This window comes from Schistocerca nitens, chromosome 2 (assembly GCF_023898315.1).
Source record: "Schistocerca nitens isolate TAMUIC-IGC-003100 chromosome 2, iqSchNite1.1, whole genome shotgun sequence".
In the NCBI taxonomy this organism is placed as follows: Eukaryota; Metazoa; Arthropoda; class Insecta; order Orthoptera; family Acrididae; genus Schistocerca; species Schistocerca nitens.
Genome location: NC_064615.1, coordinates 1,011,414,374 through 1,011,431,629, shown reverse-complemented (window position 1 = coordinate 1,011,431,629; position 17,256 = coordinate 1,011,414,374). Strand labels below are relative to the sequence as shown.

Below are 17,256 nucleotides of genomic sequence, written 5' to 3'. Positions count from 1 at the left end.
ATTTCTGATTTTTACTGCATTCCTACAGTACACAATACTCAACTACCATTCCTGAAAATCTCATTGAGCATATAATGGAACACACAATCTCTTGTGATGGATGTTGAAGTTGCAAGAAAAATAGTGTAGAACAACATCAAAATGTTGGCCTGGATACTAGTTCAGCCTAATTCATCACAGAATTTTCTTATTTACAAATTAAATAATTAATGGAAAATCTCATATAAAGATGTGAAACAAATACTAACAAAGAGATAGAGGGGCTGGCCAGTACTTACCTCAGCTCAGTACAGCCGATAGATACACATAAAACAGAACTGAAAATTTAAGTTCCTAGCTTTCGGAACAAATGTTCCTTCATCGGGGAGGAGAGAGGGGAAAGAAAGGGAAGAAGGGAAAGGAGATTCAGTTACTCACAACTCAGGTTATGAAGCAACAGGGAAAGGAAAATAGGGAGGGTAGCAAGGATGGAGGCATGGTTGTCAGAGGGAAGCCAAAGATATTCTACTGTAACTACTGTGCCAGCTTCAAACCAAAGAGGATGCATACAGAAGTAAAGAGATATATAGTATAAAGATAAACACAACTATGTAGGATGAAAAGATGCGTGAATGGCTAAAGAGGAAAAGGAAAGAGGAGAAGACTGAAGAGTGAATGGGAGTGAGGTTGTTTAATGTAGGTTCAGTCCAGGGGGATGGCGGGATGAAAGGATGTGTTGGAGTGCAAGTTCCCATCTCCGCAGTTCAGAGGGACTGGTGTTGGGTGGGAGAAGCCAAATGGCACGTACGGTGTAGCAGGTTCCTAGGTCCCTAGAATTATGCTGGAGGGCATGCTCTGCTATTGGGTATTGGGCATCTCCTAGGCGGACAGTTCGTCTGTGTCCGTTCATGCGCTCAGCCAGTTTAGTTGTTGTCATGCCGATGTAAAAGGCTGTGCAGTGCAGGCATGTCAGTTGATAAATGACATGTGTAGTTTCACACGTAGCCCTGCCTTGAATTGTGTATGTTTTGCCAGTAGCGGGGCTGGAGTAGGTGGTTGTGGGGGGATGCATGGGGCAGGTTTTGCAGCGGGGTCGGTTACAGGGGTAGGAACCGCTGGGTAGAGAAGGTAGTCTGGGAATATTGTAGGGTTTAACAAGGATGTTACGGAGGTTAGGGGGGCGACGAAAGGCAACTCTGGGTGGTGTGGGGAGAATTTTGTCAAGGGATGATCTCATTTCAGGGGTTGACTTGAGAAAGTCATATCCCTGGCGGAGTAATTTGTTGATGTTTTCGAGGCCAGGATAATATTGGGTGACAAGGGGGATGCTTCTGTGTGGTCTGGGGGTAGGAACGTTGTTGTTGGACGGGGAGGAATGTATTGCTCGGGAAATCTGTTTGTGGACAAGGTCTGCAGGATAGTTGCGGGAGAGAAAAGCACTGGTCAGGTTATTGGTGTAATTGTTGAGGGATTCGTCACTGGAGCAGATACGTTTGCCACGAATACCTAGGCTGTAGGGAAGGGAGCGTTTGATGTGGAAAGGATGGCAGCTATCAAAGTGAAGGTCCTGTTGTTTGTTTGTGGGTTTGATATGGACAGAGGTGTGGATGTGAGCTTCAACAAGATGAAGGTCAACATCCAGGAAGGTGGCTTGGGTTTTGTACCTTCACTTTGACAAAATTCTCCCCACACCACCCAGAGTTGCCTTTCGTCGCCCCCCTAACCTCCGTAACATCCTTGTTAAACCCTACAATATTCCCAGACTACCTTCTCTACCCAGCGGTTCCTACCCCTGTAACCGACCCCGCTGCAAAACCTGCCCCATGCATCCCCCCACAACCACCTACTCCAGCCCCGCTACTGGCAAAACATACACAATTCAAGGCAGGGCTACGTGTGAAACTACACATGTCATTTATCAACTGACATGCCTGCACTGCACAGCCTTTTACATCGGCATGACAACAACTAAACTGGCTGAGCGCATGAACGGACACAGACGAACTGTCCGTCTAGGAGATGCCCAATACCCAGTAGCGGAGCATGCCCTCCAGCATAATTCTAGGGACCTATGAACCTGCTACACCGTACGTGCCATCTGGCTTCTCCCACCCAACACCAGTCCCTCTGAACTGCGGAGATGGGAACTTGCACTCCAACACATCCTTTCATCCCGCCATCCCCCTGGACTGAACCTACGTTAAACAACCTCACTCCCATTCACTCTTCAGTCTTCTCCTCTTTCCCTTTCCTCTTTAGCCATTCACGCATCTTTCCATCCTACATAGTTGTGTTTATCTTTATACTATATATCTCTTTACTTCTGTATGCATCCTCTTTGGTTTGAAGCTGGCACAGTACTTACAGTAGAATATCTTTGGCTTCCCTCTGACAACCATGCCTCCATCCTTGCTACCCTCCCTATTTTCCTTTCCCTGTTGCTTCATAACCTGAGTTGTGAGTAACTGAATCTCCTTTCCCTTCTTCCCTTTCTTTCCCCTCTCTCCTCCCCGATGAAGGAACATTTGTTCCGAAAGCTAGGAACTTAAATTTTCAGTTCTGTTTTATGTGTATCTATCGGCTGTACTGAGCTGAGGTAAGTACTGGCCAGCCCCTCTATCTCTTTGTTAGTATTTATTTACAAATTATGTTTTCTGCAAGGGTACACAATACATAATGTTCCCTTCGTTTTATCTGTCATATTTACACTGATTAATAGCAACATGCAAAGAGTTATTCTTTACAAAGAGCTATTCTTTATAATCACAGTAAGTGTCAACATGTGGTAACAGTGTTCAAACTCTTGCATTTTAGAAAATTTTCCTTACGACTTCACTTCATTTTGTACTTCCTAAAATTTTCAAAATCCTCATTTTTTAAAAAGAGAACCATTCATCTATATGATGAAAGATCTGAAGAAGTTGCTTATTTAATGTTATGTACAGAAACCAGACAAGTAAGTATTAACCCTATTCCCACATTATGGTTGCACTAAAATTTTAAAAATCTAGATTCACATCTGTCCAACATTTTAACCACAAATACCATCCAAAAACCAAGAACTGACCTTTAGACTTTTGGCCGATTCCTCACTTTAAAACGTACAGAAAGCAATCTTAGATGAAAATAAAATGGTAAATGCTAGTATATGTGCCAGTGTTACCTCTTTATAAGCTTCAACTTCTTCTGGCGTCATTCTGGTGATCTCTGGCACTTCGACATAAAAGTTTTTCCGGAAAGGTGTATATTCCACATTAGTATGATCTATTTTTGCAAGTTCTTTCTTCTGTTTGTTGGCTATGCCAGCTGCGGTAGCATTTAAGTCTTCCTCCTCTTCTTCTGAAGAATACTGTAAATAATAATAATAATAATAATAATAATAATAATAATAATCAGGAAATGCCGAGTCAAAATTTATACACATATCTACAGGATGGAAGACTCCAGAACAGCAAGGAAACTTTTCAATATTATAACAAAGAGTAAATACAGCAAAGAACGGCTGAAAGAAATCCACAGGGATCTACAGCAGATCAACATAAAAAAAAAAAAAATCTCGCAGTGGCTCATTCTTCTGGCAGTATGGTTGAAGCGGGAGGAAGAGGGGTGAAGGAAAAGGACAGGTGCGGATGAGGAAATGGGGAGGATTCAGAAAAATTGCCCAGAACCCAAGTCAGGGGAGACTTACTGGATGGGATGAGGATGGAAGACTGATTGTTGGGGACTACAGAGGGGGTGAGATTTGAAAACCTGAGAGGTGGAAGATATGGTAATACACAAGACAGAGATTACTGCAAAAACATCGCACGAGTTAAAAAGATGAGTGAAGGAAGGAATGGTTACTGAGAAGAAATGCTGACATCAAAGAAATGAACATAAATTAAACACAGGTGGATGGCGAGAACCAGGGTCATGCTGTATAACCAGTTCCCACTCGCGGAGTTCTGAGAAGCTAGTGCCTGGGGGAAGAATCCAATTGGCATGTGTGAGGAAACAGGCACTGAGGTCATGACTGCCACACTGTAGGGCAAGTTCTGCAACAGAATATTGCGTGTTGCCAGTATACACTCTCTGCCTATGACCGTTCATCCTAACTGATACCCTGGTGGTAGTCATTCCACACTACATCCAAATTGTAAACAACATTCCTCTACATCTACATTTATACTCCACAAGCCACCCAACGGTGTATGATGGAGGGCACTTTACGTGCCACTGTCATTACCTCCCTTTTCTGTTCCAGTCACGTATGGTTCGCGAGAAGAACGACTGTCTGAAAGCCTCCGTGCGCACTCGAATCTCTCTAATTTTACATTTGTGATCTTCTCGGGAGGTATAAGTAGGGGGAAGCAATATATTCGATACCTCATCCAGAAACGCACCCTCTCGAAACCTGGCGAGCAAGCTACACCGCGATGCAGAGCGCCTCTCTTGCAGAGTCTGCCACTTGAGTTTGCTAAACATCTCCGTAACGCTATCACGGTTACCAAATAACCCTGTGACGAAACGCGCCGCTCTTGTTTGGATCTTCTCTATCTCCTCCGTCAACCCCATCTGGTATGGATCCCACACTGATGAGCAATACTCAAGTATAGGTCGAACGAGTGCTTTGTAAGCCACCTCCTTTGTTGATGGACTACTTTTTCTAAGGACTCCCCCAATGAATCTCAACCTGGTACCCGCCTTACCAACAATTAATTTTATATGATCATTCCACTTCAAATCGCTCCACAAGCATACTCCCACATATTTTACAGAAGTAACTGCTACCAGTGTTTGTTCCGCTATCATATAATCATACAATAAAGGATCCTTCTTTCTATGTATTCGCAATACATTACACTTGTCTATGTTAAGGGTCAGTTGCCACTCCCTGCCACAAGTGCCTATCCACTGCAGATCTTCCTGCATTTCGCTACAATTTTCTAATGCTGCAACTTCTCTGTATACTACAGCATCATCCGCGAAAAGCCGCATGGAACTTCCGACACTATCTACTAGGTCATTTATATACATATTGTGAAAAGCAATGGTACCATAACACTCCCCTGTGGTTACTTTAACATCTGTAGATGTCTCTCCATTGAGAACAACATGCTGTGTTATGTTTGCTAAAAACTCTTCAATCCAGCCACACAGTTGGTCTGATATTCCGTAGGCTCTTACTTTGTTTATCAGGCGACAGTGCGAAACTGTAACAACGCCTTCCGGAAGTCAAGAAAAATAGCATCTACCTGGGAGCCTGTATCTAATATTTTCTGGGTCTCATGAACAAATAAAGCGAGTTGGGTCTCACACAATCGCTGTTTCCGGAATCCATGTTGATTCCTACAGAGTAGATTCTGGGTTTCCAGAAACGACATGATACTCGAGCAAAAAACATGTTCTAAAATTCTACAACACATCGACGTCTGAGATATAGGTCTATAGTTTTGCGCATCTGCTCGACGACCCTTCTTGAAGACTGGGACTACCTGTGCTCTTTTCCAATCATTTGGAACCTTCCGTTCCTCTAGAGACTTGTGGTACACGGCTGTTAGAAGGGGGGCCAAGTTCTTTCGCGTACTCTGTGTAGAATCGAATTGGTATCCTGTCAGGTCCAGTGGACTTTCCTCTGTTGAGTGATTCCAGTTGCTTTTCTATTCCTTGGACACTTATTTCGATGTCAGCCATTTTTTCATTTGTGCGAGGATTTAGAGAAGGAACTGCAGTGCGGTCTTCCTCTGTGAAACAGCTTTGGAAAAAGGTTTTTAGTATTTCAGCTTTACATGTGTCATCCTCCGTTTCAATGCCATCATCATCCCGGAGTGTCTGGATATGCTGTTTCGAGCCACTTACTGATTTAACGTAAGACCAGAACTTCCTAGGATTTTCTGTCAAGTCGGTACATAGAATTTTACTTTCGAATTCACTGAATGCTTCACCCGTAGCCCTCCTTACGCTAACTTTGACATCGTTTAGCTTCTGTATGTCTGAGAGGTTTTGGATGCGTTTAAACTTGGAGTAAAGCTCTCTTTGCTTTCGCAGTAGTTTCCTAACTTTGTTGTTGAACCATGGTGGGTTTTTCCCGTCCCTCACAGTTTTACTCGGCACGTACCTGTCTAAAACACATTTTACGATTGCCTTAAACTTTTTCCATAAACACTCAACATTGTCAGTGTCGGAACAGAAATTTTCGTTTTGATGTGTTAGGTAGTCTGAAATCTGCCTTCTATTACTCTTGCTAAACAGATAAACCTTCCTCCCTTTTTTTTATATTCCTACTAACTTCCATATTCAGGGATGCTGCAATGGCCTTATGATCACTAATTCCCTGTTCTGCACTTACAGAGTCAAAAACTTCGGGTCTGTTTGTTATCAGTAGGTCCAAGATGTTATCTCCACAAGTCAGTTCTCTGTTTAATTGCTCGAGGTAATTTTCGGATAGTGCACTCAGTATAATGTCACTCGATGCTCTGTCCCTACCACCCGTCCTAAACATCTGAGTGTCCCAGTCAATATCTGGTAAATTGAAATCTCCACCTAAGACTATAACATGCTGAGAAAATTTATGTGAAATGTATTCCAAATTTTCTCTCAGTTGTTCTGCTACTTATGCTGCTGAGTCGGGAGGTCGGTAAAAGGAGCCAATTATTAACCTAGCTTGGTTGTTGAGTGTAACCTCCACCCATAATAATTCACATGAAATATCCACTTCTACTTCACTACAGGATAAATTACTACTAACAGCGACAAACACGCCACCACCGGTTGCATGCAATCTATCCTTTCTAAACACAGTCTGTGCCTTTGTAAAAATTTCGGCATAATTTATCTCTGGCTTCAGCCAGCTTTCTGTACCTATAACGATTTCAGCTTCGGTGCTTTCTATCAGCGCTTGAAGTTCCGGTGCTTTACCAATGCAGCTTCGACAGTTTACAATTACAATACCGATTGCTGCTTGGTCTCCGCATGTCCTGACTTTGCCCCGCACCCTTTGAGGCTGTTGCCCTTTCTGTACTTGCCCGAGGCCATCTAACCTAAAAAACCGCCCAGTCCACGCCACACAACCCCTGCTACCCGTGTAGCCGCTTGCTGCGTGTAGTGGACTCCTGACCTATCCAGCGGAACCCGAAACCCCACCACCCTATGGCGCAAGTCGAGGAATCTGCAGCCCACACGGTCGCAGAACCGTCTCAGCCTCTGATTCAGACCCTCCACTCGGCTCTGTACCAAAGGTCCGCAGTCAGTCCTGTCGACGATGCTGCAGATGGTGAGCTCTGCTTTCATCCCGCTAGCGAGACTGGCAGTCTTCACCAAATCAGATAGCCGCTGGAAGCCAGAGAGGATTTCCTCTGATCCATAGCGACACACATCATTGGTGCCGACATGAGCGAACACCTGCAGATGGGTGCACCCTGTACCCTTCATGGCATCCGGAAGAACCCTTTCCACATCTGGAATGACTCCCCCCGGTATGCACACGGAGTGCACATTGGTTTTCTTCCTCTCTCTTGCTGCCATATCCCTAAGGGGCCCCATTATGCGCCTGACGTTGGAGCTCCCAACTACCAGTAAGCCCACCCTCTGCGACCACCCCGATCTTGCAGACTGAGGGGCAACCTCTGGAACAGGACAAGCAGCCATGTCCGGCCAAAGATCCTCTGGTTTGGGGCTGAGTGGAAGGCTTAAACCAGAGACTCAGACGATTCTGTGGAGATCTGGGGTGCAAATTTCTCGACCTCCGCTATCGGGTGGAGAAATGTAGGGTCCCCCTGAATAGGTCAGGCGTGCACTACATGCCGGAAGCGGCTACAAGGGTAGCGGAGTACGTGTGGAGTGCACATGTGGGTTTTTTAGGTTAGAGAATTCCCTCCCTAGGCCCGACAAGACACTTCCTGAGGTGCGGCAAGGTAGAAGTAGGCAAAATGCAACAGGGAATAACAATATTAATGTGCTAATAGTAAACTGCAGGAGCACCTATAGAAAGGTCCCAGAACAGCTCTCATTAATAAATGGTCACAACGCCCATATAGTACTAGGGACAGAAAGTTGGCTGAAACCAGACGTAAACAGTAATGAAATCCTAAACTCAGATTGGAATGTATACCGCAGCGGTGTACCGTAGGTCTCTAGAATAGCGTAGTGTTCCAAAGGATTGGAAAAGGGCACAGGTCATCCCCGTTTTCAAGAAGGGGCATCGAATAGATGTGCAGAACTATAGGCCTATATCTCTAACGTCGATCAGTTGTAGAATTTTGGACCAAGTATTATGTTCGAGTATAATGACTTTTCTGGAGACTAGAAATCTTCTTTGTAGGAATCAGCATGGGTTTCGAAAAAGACTGTTGTGTGAAACCCAGCTCGCACTATTCGTCCACGAGACTCACGAGAGCCATAGACACGGGTTCACAGGTAGATGCCGTGTTTCTTGACTTCCGCAAGGCGTTCGATACAGTTCCCCACAGTTGTTTAATCAACAAAGTAAGAGCATATGGACTATCAGACCAATTGTGTGATTGGATTGAAGAGTTCCTAGATAACAGAACGCAGCATGTCATTCTCAATTGAGAGAAGTCTTCCGAAGTAAGAGTGATTTCAGGTGTGCCGCAGGGGAGTGACATAGGACCGTTGCTATTCACAATATACATAAATGACCTTGTGGATGACATCGGAAGTTCACTGAGGCTTTTTGCAGATGATGCTGTGGTGTATCGAGAGGTTGTAACAATGGAAAATTGTACTGAAATGCAGGAGGATCTGCAATGAATTGACGCATGGTGCAGGGAATGGCAATTGAATCTCAACGTAGACAAGTGTAATGTGCTGCGAATACATAGAAAGATAGTTCCCTTATCATTTAGCTACAAAATAGCAGGTCAGCAACTGGAAGCAGTTAATTCCATAAATTATCTGGGAGTACGCATTAGGAGTGATTTAAAATGGAATGATCATATAAAGTTGATTGTCGGTAAAGCAGATGCCAAACTGAGATTCATTGGAAGAATCCTAAGGAAAGGAAATATGAAAACAAAGGAAGTAGGTTACAGTATGCTTGTTTGCCCACTGCTTGAATACTGCTCAACAATGTGGGATCCATACCAGATAGGGTTGATAGAAGAGATAGAGAAGATCCAACGGAGAGCAGCGTGCTTTGTTACAGGATCATTTAGTAATCGCGAATGCGTTACGGAGATGATTGGTAAACTCCAGTGGAAGACTCTGCAGGAGAGACGCTCAGTAGCTTTTGTTAAAGTTTCGAGAACATACCTTCACTGAAAGGTCAAGCAGTATATTGCTCCCTCCTACGTATATCTCGTGAAGAGACCATGAGGATAAAATCAGAGAGATTAGAACCCCCACACAGAAGCATACCGACAATCCATCTTTCCACGAACAATACGAGACTGGAATAGAAGGGAGAACCGATAGAGGTACTCAGGGTACCCACCGCCACTCCTTGCGGAGTATGGGGGGGAGGGGGGGGGGGGGGGAGGGGGGGGGGAGCAAAATTTGAGATGAATGCAACGATTTTTAAAAATATCATGCAGTTTTTCAGAAATATCGTTAAATTTGCCATTTTCTTGAATAAAAATGTTGTAAATCTGAGGATAGCAATGTTATCAATATTCATAACTGAGGTTTACTGAGTTTTGAAACTGTATTTTGATTTTTTGTTTACTCAAGACTGAGGCTGGTATATGATCTGCAAATAACAATCCACTTCCCATGTAAGTATGATGTGAAGTCAAAATAAGCACCAAAAGTGGCAAAAAAAACAACACCAAAATTGGCGAAAAAGGACCAAAATTGGGAAGAAAAATAACACCGAAATTGAAAAAAGTAACAAAAAAATCAGGAAAAAGGGATCAGCAAAACTGGAAGAAAAGAAGTAACACCAAAACTGGAGAAGACGAACACCGGAAAAAAAACACTAAGTTGGTAAGAAAATAACAGAGAAACAGGGAAAAAAGGAAATCACACTAATACATAAAAGAGGTGAAAACTAACACCAAATTTGACATAAAAAAGTCGGTAACACCAAATCTGGCAAAAAAACATAGCACAGAATCAGGCCAAGCAGACAAAACAGAAAGCGACAAAAAAGGTAACACTGTATCTGATACAAAATACCATGAAAACTGACCAAAATTTAACAACCAATTTTGGTTGACAATATCACCAGCTTTGGCAAAACATAGCCCCAATATCGGCAATATTAATACTAATATTGGCAAAAAATAGCAGTGATATTGTCAAAAAATAACACCCATGTTGGCAAAAAACACCACCAAAATGGGTAAAAATAACACCAAAATTGGCTAACAATAGCATCAAAATTAGCTAAAAATAGTATTGTTATTGGCAAATATTAACAACAAGTTTGACCATACAATAAAATGATTTTTCCTGTACCTACATATTAGTGATTTAATTGAGTGAAGAATTTTCACAAAAAATTTATTTCTTTTCATTTTGTGTCACTTGAGTATGTTACTATAATCAGAAAGAGCTATTTTAACTTCTTGTCTGGAGTATGGGACAGTAACTACATAAAATAAAAAGTGGGCCCAACACTGATTTCTATGGTACACCAGCAGAAATTACTTCCAAACTGAAGACACTGATTTAATATCCACGATGAACAGGTGTCTCATATTAAATATAACATTGCTTACAAACACAAGGTTGCAAAGGAAGAGAAACTTCTCAAAAGAGATAAGGCTGAAAGTGGATGAACAGTTTCCACGGCAATAAACCATGGCACGGACTTACAAGTGAAGTGTAATTTCTTGATGATTAAGACAGTAGTTAGATGAATGGAAAACTGACTATGGATTTGTTCCTGCCCCTTCTAAACTCCGTAGAGACTTTACAACAGTGCTACAGGACCATCACTTTCAGGAAAATGACAAAGCACTACTTGTAGCACACACTCAATTTTATTTGTATGAAGCTGAAAGTGTTTAGATGAAAAAGCCTTACTGTGAGGGTACTGGAAACTGAATAGTTCGCTTACAATTTCCTGGAAAGAATACACCGATATTGTTGGTTGCTGATGATGGGTGACGGTGATTCACAAAACATTTATTACACCTAATTAATGGATGGAAAAACAGATTACTTTAATTGTGATAAGGAGTGGAGAGGGCACACTCGCAGATGGCAAAATTACTTCAATCGGCGGTGCAAGAGGAGTGTATTTTTCAGGCAAAATCTCTCATTTTGGTGGACTGTTTTGAAAGAGATTAAAATGAAAGCAGTGTCTTGCAGAAAACAGGAAGACTTTTAAGTGGATGTATTTCTGTGAATCAGAGTAACAGACAGGAAACTACATACTGCATGTAGATGACAACTAAGTAGTATATTGGGTAAGTTATATGTTGTTACCTCCTTGCATTTTTTGCACTTTATATATGATACACGTACATAATGGTCATCAAAATACTCGTCAGGGACTTGTTTATCATCTGATAAAGGTTTATTATCTAATAAAAGCTGCTGATCTAATTGGAACTGGTAACTTTCTGTTTGACTCAACTTTCTGTTTGACTCAACTTCCTGTTTGACTCAAGTTTCATACATTGGAACTGATGTCATTAGAAAACCTGCAGCTGTCATTCATTATGTAAGTAATGAAACACTCCATCAGTTATGTATTTTTTCATGCTTAGTACAATGCATTTCGAGAGTTTTTTCTCATTGTCAAATGCAAATATTTGCATAAGTATGTTGTGTGGTGTGTACATATGTGTTTTCTGTGTATCTTGCAATGTAGTTGTCTTTTTGAGGTTGTCAGGCACTGAACCTCCTCACTTATATACAAAACCACACACATGCAAACTATCACTCACATTGTTTGTTTGTGTAACATCACAAAAAACAGATACGTAAATACTGCACTTCACAATGAGGATAAATTCTTGAAACACTTTTTGCTCAGCATGAAATAAAATACGTAATTGGTGCTGCGTTTAAACCAAAATCATATGAGCAACAGGAAGTGAATGAAGGTGTCAACCAGTGCTGCAAGTGACCAAATGATGAAACATGCAAAATATGATTTGACAAACGTGTCATGACAATCAAAACAATCAAGAAACTGTGCATGTGCAGTAGAGACAGTTTGGAAATGGTTGTGCTTGGTCGTAATATATTTTTTTGAACAAACCTAGTCACTCCCATCAGCCACCATGCCAAGTAGAACTCAGCAGCGGCAGGAGATACGGCACAAATTGTTCCAACTATTATCTGTTTACTGATTCATCCATTGAGTAGGGTGCCCTGGTGTCAAAAACTTAACCATGTAAGGTTCGTAAACACTACTTGATGGCCAACACCATACCAGGGTCATTTTAAGTCAGTTTTTTCTCCACAAACGTTTTTTCATAAAGCATAAATCACAGGAAAATTATTAATATGTTGACACAAAATTGGGTGTGAATTAACATTGTGGCCACAGGAAAGTTGATAGGAGCAATAGAAAATGTCAAACAGTGGGAAAATGTTAATTCTGGGAATGTAAAAGTGGGGTTGTATTGTAATATATTTTCTTCAGACAGAGAAGTTTACATCCACAAATCAGCCCATTTAGAAAGCATCGCTCGTGCAAAACTCAGCTTGCACTTTTTTCACATGATATACTGCAAATTATGGATGAAGGGCAATAGGCAGATTCTATATTTTTAGATTTCTGGAAAGCATTTGACATGGAGCCCCATTGCAGGCTGTTAAAGACGGTACAAGCATGTGGGATAGGTTCACAGATATGTGAGTGGCTTGAACACTACTTATGTTATAGAACCCCGTATGTTGTCCTCAATGATGAGTGTTAATGAGAGACAAACGTTGATAGGTCTGCTATAATTCTCTACAGACATAAATGATATGGCAGACAGGGTGGGCAGCAATCTGCAGTTGTTTGCTCATGATGCTGTGCTACAAAGTAGGGTGTCGACGTTGAGTGATTGTAGGAGGATACAAGATGGGTCAGAAAAAGCTTCTAGTTGGTGTGACGAATGGCAGCTAGCTCTAAATGAAGATGTGTATGATTAGGGAAACCAACTGTTAACGTTTGGATACTGCTTGACACAGCCATGTTGTTTAACTATCAGGGCATAACGTTACAAAGTGATATGAAATGGATGGAGCATGTGATAACTGTTGTAGGGCACATGACTGGTCAGCTTAGGTTTATTGGGAGACTTCTAGGAAACTGTAAGGAGACTGCATATAGGATGCTAGTGCGACCTATTCTTGGGTACTGCTCAAGTGTTTGGGATTTGTACCATGTCGGGTAAAGGAATACTTCGAAGCAATTCACGGGCAGGCTGCTAGATTTGTTAGTGGTAGGTTCAAACAACATGCAGATGTTACGGAGATGCTTTGGGAACTCAAATGCGTATCCCTGGAGGGAAGGTGACATACTTTTTGAGGAACACTGCTGAGAACATTAACAGGAAACTGACTGCAGAACAATTCTGTTGTCTCCAAAACACATTACGCCTAGGGGAAAGAAAGATAAGATACGAGAAATTATGCCTCATATGGAGGCTTATAGACAGTGGTTTTTCCCTCTTTCTGCTTGCGAGTGGAACAGGAAAGGAAATGACTAGTAGTGGCATAGGGTACCCTCCGCCACCTGCCATAAGGGGATTGCGGAGTACTGATGTAGATGTAGATGTACATTCTGAAATATTCAATGGTTGTATAAATATTTGCACTGTACATGCAGGAGTTGAGTTCTGTTCTTGCTGTACATTGCTGACAGTAAAAAACATTCTTTTATTTCTAAGTGCTGTGCTTCAATGATGATGCAAAACATCTGCTTCACCTTTGCTCCAATTAGGGAGCATCAGACAGACAAGAGTCCAAAACAGCAGTACGTCAGTCGCACATCAGGGCATCCGCATCCATCAGTTTTTCCGAGACGTTAGTCAGGACACAATGAAATGGCTGAAAGGATTCAACCGAGAAGCCAAATACATCACACAGGATGCCATTATGTTTTGGGAAATGTGTACTTTTACTGGGACGTACAACCCAACAGTGGTTCGAGAACAACGAAGAAACATGTACCAAGCCCTAAGGATGTCACAATGACAGAGTTCATGAAGTGCTGTTACAAATCGAGGAAATGCAACAGAAAAAGTCAGATGAAAGAGATATGACCACCTGCTGAATGTGGTCACCATGCCTGTTGTGTAAGACTACCTTGATCTTGCCTTTCTTGTGGCGAAACATGTACTGCATCATTTGAGAGATACAGAGGCGAGCGAGTGTGCTAGGAATTACCCGCTACTAGCACCACATCATCATAACACGTCTGTGCGTAGCATACAAGTATTTCACTATAATTTAAAGATGTAATTAAACTAGCTTTTTCAAACTGTCATCATATGCTTCAGTATATTAATGTTTAAATTGTTAGATCTCAGAATGATCAGATGAATATGTTTCCGTAAACATATCTTTTTAAATAAAAACAAGTGGCACTAAGTAATAAAGCTAGAAAGCCACAAATTGTTCAGAATGTGCATATGTATGTCGCAATCACCAGTGACAAGTCTCAACTTAATTAGAGCAATATTTTGGCCAAAATTGATGTTTTTATGAAAAAATGAAGGCACAAAATATTAGAGTCAGAAAGATGAAAATTCATATGAAGCTTCAGTTTGATATAAAAACATTGCCTATGTGACCACATTAAGCTACCTCTGATAGTTTTCAAGTAATTTACTAACAGCTACATCTGGAACAAAAACGTCCTTATTTATAATAAACTAAGTATCATTTATATTAATGATGGAAAGTTCTGATTACAGCACTTGATTACATCCATTAAAAAATGAAGTTTCAAGACTTTGATGTAAATAACAATCAAACCAAGGTCTCCTAAAGATGTATTACTGAGGTCATGTTCTACTGTCGGTTCCATTCTAAAAATTTTAGCTGGCCTACTTTAAATGCAGTCAAGCTAAAACTTTTTCTGTAACTAAAGCCAACTTAACTCCATTCACATAAAAATTATGAAGATTGTAGATTGATACACAACAGAGTTGTAAAATAATGTCTGCTGTGCCCATAAATAAATGCAGCCTGAGAGGCAGTGAAGGACACACTTCGCACCGAGCTATCACTCTGTCCACGTCAGTCAATGTTGGCTTTGTTCCATAAAAACACGGGAGAACTGCCGGATATCAGTAACGTCCTGCCATGATATTTCGGCGCAGAGTCTTCTGGCCATCTTCAGGTGAGTGCCACTGTAGTAGTACTGGCGAGTACGCACTGAGCTCCGCTATTTAAAGCCGTACTGAGGTGACATTGCGCATGCGCTGCTCAGCGTGCGCGTTCATAATGGCTCCGTGCACTGCGCCTCGCACCCTCCACTGTGAAAGCCTGGCATATTGGTATCAGGTCGATTTCCATCTTTATGCAGATAACTACGTCGACTACGAAGTTTCTCTATAACAGGATTCCAAGCAGAGTTTAGCTGATAACCGTTATCTCGATCGATGAGAGTCTCGTTGTCAGACAATCTTATTTCCACAGATTCACTGATAATCGAGCTCCAAAAGTTTGATGTATGGGCCAAAATTTTTGTGTCGTCGTAATTCATGGAATGGTCTGTGGAAATACAATGTTCAGCGATTGCGGACTTGGTGGGTTGGAGAAGGCGAGTATGCCATTGGTGTGCTGGCTTACATGCTGCCTCGGGTGACATCACAGCCAGGCTGCAACTAAGTCTGTGTTTTCAGTACAAATAGGAAGTGAACTTGTGAGGACTGTACACTGTCCTGGATCACTTAGATTTATGGAAGTAACTGTTTGTGTGTTGCCCATAATGTTAACAAAACCCTGTGTAAGTGGTGAGATTATTTTCCACTTTTGTGGTGAGTAATTAACTTTGTTTATTAGAAGTCAGGGCGAAAGAACATTTAGTGCGAACTTACCATAAGGGTCGCCTCTGAACTGCTCATAGTGTTGTTTATGATGGGGACATTATCATTATTATTATTACTTCTTTCTTGTCTCAGACGTTATGTCTGGTTAAAAATAGAAGGTGACGCGGACCTTGATCAAGCGTGACTTCCTTTTAACTGTACGGTATATGTTACATTGCATTTAGGAACTTTCGGGTAATTGAACAAGTGTCAATAATTACAGATTTCTGTAGTTGTATATATAAGTTTGGATGTAGCTGTATTGCATCGATGTACTGGTGGATATTGTGTGGTATGACTCCTGTAGTTGATAGTATAATTGGTATAATGTCAACTTTATCCTGATGCCACATGTCCTTGACTTCCTCAGCCAGTTGGATGTATTTTTCAATTTTTCCTCCTGTTTTCTTTTGTATATTTGTTGTATTGGGTATGGATATTTCGATTAGTTGTGTTAATTTCTTCTTTTTATTGGTGAGTATGATGTCAGGTTTGTTATGTGGTGTTGTTTTATCTGTTATAATGGTTCTGTTCCAGTATAATTTGTATTCATCGTTCTCCAGTACATTTTGTGGTGCATACTTGTATGTGGGAACATGTTGTTTTATAAGTTTATGTTGTAAGGCAAGCTGTTGATGTATTATTTTTGCTACATTGTCATGTCTTCTGGGGTTTTCTGTATTTGCTAGTATTGTACATCCACTTGTGATGTGATCTACTGTTTCTATTTGTTGTTTGCAAAGTCTGCATTTATCTGTTGTGGTATTGGGATCTTTAATAATATGCTTGCTGTAATATCTGGTGTTTATTGTTTGATCCTGTATTGCAATCATGAATCCTTCCGTCTCACTGTATATATTGCCTTTTCTTAGCCATGTGTTGGATGCGTCTTGATTGATGTGTGGCTGTGTTAGATGATACGGGTGCTTGCCATGTAGTGTTTTCTTTTTCCAATTTACTTTCTTCGTATCTGTTGATGTTATGTGATCTAAAGGGTTGTAGAAGTGGTTATGAAATTGCAGTGGTGTAGCCGATGTATTTATATGAGTGATTGCTTTGTGTATTTTGCTAGTTTCTGCTCGTTCTATAAAGCATTTTCTTAAATTGTCTACCTGTCCATAATGTAGGTTTTTTTATTACTATTATTATTATTATTATTATTATTATTATCATCATCATCATCATCATCATCATCAGGAATATTACCATGTTGTGCGTGTGAAATTTTATCAAATGTATGAATTAGTTAGAACTCAGAACTTTCATTTATAACCATAGTTCCTGATCCCATTGAGTAGATAGAGACAAAAAGCATTTCTTTCGGTGAGCAAAAGAAGAATGTGGAGTTGCAGAC

General features: G+C 41.2%; 1 protein-coding gene across 1 annotated transcript in view; it reads right to left on the bottom strand.

Moving 5' to 3' along the window:
• Positions 1-17,256, bottom strand: part of LOC126237361 (probable ATP-dependent RNA helicase DDX46) — a 165,510-nt gene that overhangs the window by 97,591 nt on the left and 50,663 nt on the right. Inside the window, exon 8 of the mRNA XM_049947429.1 lies at positions 3,143-3,328. Within this exon, the coding sequence (XP_049803386.1) occupies positions 3,143-3,328 (186 nt within the window). The remainder of the gene's footprint in view (positions 1-3,142; positions 3,329-17,256) is intronic.